This window comes from Centropristis striata, chromosome 7, assembly GCF_030273125.1.
Source record: "Centropristis striata isolate RG_2023a ecotype Rhode Island chromosome 7, C.striata_1.0, whole genome shotgun sequence".
Lineage (NCBI taxonomy): Eukaryota > Metazoa > Chordata > Actinopteri > Perciformes > Serranidae > Centropristis > Centropristis striata.
Genome location: NC_081523.1, coordinates 26,742,737 through 26,746,667, shown reverse-complemented (window position 1 = coordinate 26,746,667; position 3,931 = coordinate 26,742,737). Strand labels below are relative to the sequence as shown.

Here is a 3,931-nt window from a genome sequence, read left to right as displayed (position 1 = left end):
CATATTGTTTTTGCTTATAATTGTCTTTGATGCAGCCACCGGGGGACAAACATTTATGTCCCATTGTTATCTTATGAACATTTAAAAACAGGAATAGGGATGCCGCTATTTATGCTTCCTGTGTGTGCTCACTTAACATGTCAAGCATGGGTACACTCTTCTTTTTATATGTAAAACTGCAGTGATTTTTTATGGCAAGAGATATACAGTGTATAAACATTATCAGCTATTACTACAGCAAAAATGTGGCTTTTTGTCATATTTTGCTCATGTATAGAATGCTGTCTCCAACAACTCTATTTAAAGCTATTCTGAATGTCATTAAAACCCAGCTCTGACACATCATCACATTCACAAATAAGGGTAAATTATATTTTTTATGCTGTATTTAAATGTCTGCTACAAAACGAACTGCGTAATAGCGAGACACACAAGTGCTGCAGCAGTAACACAAGCTGTATGCGGCTGTATGAGAATGGAGACTCACTCCAGCAGAGGGAATAACAACACATTTGCAAGACACAATTCCGTTTTTACAAACATTTAAAACTAGAACGTTTTATTAATTTTTCTATAAAATCTGAACTTTTTTTTTTTTTAGAAATATATACAAATGTTCCCTTGTGCTATAAAACAGCAAAGAAAAAAAAGAAGAGGAAAACTCAACTGCGTGTACAAATAACTTTTCATTTACGAGTGCTTGATTAATTTATGGCATGGATTTGCCTCACAATGGGGCAGTTCGGAAAGGTCTGGAGCGCTTTTCAACAGCTGCTCTCACTCCAGTTCAAACATATATGACACTGCCTCGATTTCCATTAAAAAGCCTCCAAACACAACACTCATCTCTCTGACCATTGTCTGTGGGGTCCTTTCATTGTCTGTAATCTGTCACTAACAGTACAAGTGTCTTTTTTTAAAGGAAAACATCTATTGCACATTATTCAAGTGACCCCATGACACATCCAAATGGTTTATTCCACTCTTTTTGTCTTGGGAACAATAAGATTTTTTCTCTCTCTCTACCAAGTTCCTCAGTAGGATAAGTGAATCCAGGAGTAGCAGATTTTTTTCACAAACAAAGGCAGCTCTTGTTGCATGAGATGGCTCAAGACACAAAAAACCCCACATTGCATTATCTTCAACGTAGTTTGCATAAATAAAACATGAACCTTGATTCTTTTGATGGCACTCTGATTACAAAGTCTCATTTAGGTAAGGGCTTTTACAAGTATTTTTTGGGTTTACACAAAGAGAGCCAGCTCATACACATGTTGGGGGAGGCCGTGTAGGCTCATACTTAGTACTGTGCCCTTTGAGAGATGGGTGAGGTTTGATGTAAGGCCTGCTGCTGGTGAACACACTGGCAGCCTTCCTCCTCGTCCTCTTCTTTAGCTTCCTGCTAAACACGTTCTGCCAGGACTGCAGCGTCTTTGATGTCCAGATCCACATGCCGCTGGTGATGCCCACCACCAGCAGCATAAAGATCTTCACCATGAAGATCTCAACAGCGGGGATGGAAGTCTTCATGACGCACTTGTCCGACTCTGGCCCGCTGCTGTCCACGCACTTCTGATCCTTTGCCTCGATGCGCCAATAGTCCATGTTGAGTCTCTCGTAGAAGTAGCAGGCGATGACGCAGGTGGCGGGGACGGTGTAGAGCACGGAGAAGACCCCGATGCGGACCATGAGTTTCTCGAGCTTGTCCGTGTTCTCTCCCTCTGTTTTCATGATCTTCCGGATGTGGAAAAGTGCCACAAAGCCGGACAGCAGGAACGAAGTGCCAATAATTAGGTAGCAGGAGAGAGGAATGAGCACAAAGCCTGTGAGAGCTTTGACGTCCATACTGCCCACGTAGCAGACCCCTGTCAGCTCGTCCCCCGCCACCTTCCTCATCACCAGGATCATGATGGTCTTCACAGCAGGGATGGCCCACGCAGCCAGGTGGAAGTAGCTGCTGTTGGCCTCGATGGCCTCGTGACCCCACTTCTTCCCTGCAGCCAGGAACCATGTGAGAGTCAGGATAACCCACCAGAGGGAGCTGGCCATGCCAAAATAATACAGGATGAGAAAGACAATGGTGCAGCCGGTGCTCTCCAGACCCTCCTGGATAACATACTGGACCCCATTGTCCCTGTCACAGGCTATTCTGTCAGCCCCCACAAAAAGTCTGATGAGGTAGCCCACAGAGTAAACACAGTAGGACATGGAGAGGAAGATGATCGGCCTCTCAGGGTATTTGAATCGCTGTGGGTCTATGAGGAAAGTGAGCACAGTGAAGGCGCTGGAGACAAAGCAGAGGATGGACCAGATGGCTATCCACACCAGAGAGAACTGCTTGTCTCCTTGACTCCAGTATACATCCACTTTGGGGTAGCATTTGGGGGCACAGGACTCACTTTTCTCCACAAAGTGAAACTTCCCGGGGTTGCTGCATGCCTCCTTGTTTCCAGTGTCCTTCAGATGCAGGTCCTGCCCGCCCAATGGCCGCTGCAGCCTGAAATCTGGAGGCTGGGTGTGGGACACTTTGGGAGGCTCATCTGAGCCGTTGTTAGGCGCCTCCATGCAGAGGTTGTTTGGGTCGTTTTTGGTCGGCAGCCGGGAGCAGTCCAGAGAGTCGGGCCAGGGGAAGTTAAACTGCTCCAAGATTGGTGAGCATTTCAGCTTCACCTGCTCACACATAACTCTGCATGCTGGGATGGGGTTGGACACCTGCTCTGTGCACATTGGAGCATACAGCGAACACAGGAAAAATTTTAGATGACTGTGGCATCCAAACTGTATCAGCGTCGCAAACTCCTGCAGCTTGATCGCTGCCTCTTTTTGGTCATCGTGGCCCATGAGATTTGGCATGCGGGTCATGTTGTAGCCAATGTCCTTACACTGGGGGATGTTGATGTGTTGACATCTCCCCTCTCCTGACCAGTCGGGGTCTATTGAGCTAATGGCTGAGCCTCCACCGCTCCACAGGACCAGTAGCACACAGATGAGGCTGAATTTAACACTTGAACACATTCTCCCTCTTTTGATTAAAGAAAAAAACAGGCCAAATGTTCACCACTATAGCACCACACACAAGTTTCAGTCATTAAAAAGTCAGTATGTGGAAAAACTTATCTGCTGCAACACCACCGGTTCCTCATTTTAAGGTTTGCAGAGTTTAATTAAAAAAACATAAATCCCAAAGTGGTCGCTGGAAGTCGCGTGCGTTAAGGTCCATGCTTTCACCCGCTCCGTTTGTGGCTCAGATGTTGTTACTTTTTCAGTCTCTTGCACGGTGCATATCAGTCTGCTGTGAGTGAAACAGGATGATAATGTGCTCCGATTTGTTCCCTACTTGTTTCTCATCCGTCCTCACGTTTCATGTCACTTTTCCGGAGTCTGTGCAGCAGCGCGAGCTCACTCCTCGTGCGACAACTTCGGGGAAAACAACCAAAATAATGTTCCTCCAGTCCTTTTATACGGCGATGATGGCAGCTGGCAAGGCACCAGAAACAACGAACCGGCCTGCGAAATAAGTAAAATAAATATCCTCGCTGCGAATAATAATAAACGAGTCCCAGAAATGTAGGATTATGCTCCTCCCGTAAGCAGGCAGTTGATGCGTTTGGTGGCAGCGCTCGTCTGAGAGCTGGTCTGAGCCTCCGTCCCGGTCTAACCTGCCAAAAAGATCCGCCTTCAAAGACAGCTACTTTGCATAAGAAAGATGACACTGACACGCGGATTATTTCCAAATCGTGCGGAACAGCTTGTTCATTACAGCGGTTTTCAAAGGCTCGCAGCAAACTTCCTTCTCTCTGTTTGTTTGTGTTCAGCCGCAAACTTCGACTACAACAAGATAGAGACACATTTTTATGATATGGAGCCCCCAAAAATGTTGCGCTATATGTCTCACAGGCGCACCGGTCCACAGGCGCACCAACACCACAGC

At 46.4% G+C, this 3,931-nt stretch overlaps 1 protein-coding gene across 1 annotated transcript; it reads right to left on the bottom strand.

Moving 5' to 3' along the window:
• Positions 1 to 641: 641 nt before the first annotated feature.
• Positions 642 to 3,617, bottom strand: fzd10 (frizzled class receptor 10). Its single transcript, XM_059337944.1, has one exon. The coding sequence runs from the start codon at positions 3,013 to 3,015 to the stop codon at positions 1,264 to 1,266; it is 1,752 nt and encodes a 583-aa protein (XP_059193927.1). The 5' UTR covers positions 3,016 to 3,617; the 3' UTR covers positions 642 to 1,263.
• Positions 3,618 to 3,931: the final 314 nt, after the last annotated feature.

Bases quoted from the DNA above. Each gene is read 5' to 3' on its own strand.
- fzd10 (XM_059337944.1), bottom strand. From the start codon at position 3,015: ATGTGTTCAAGTGTTAAATTCAGCCTCATCTGTGTGCTACTGGTCCTG.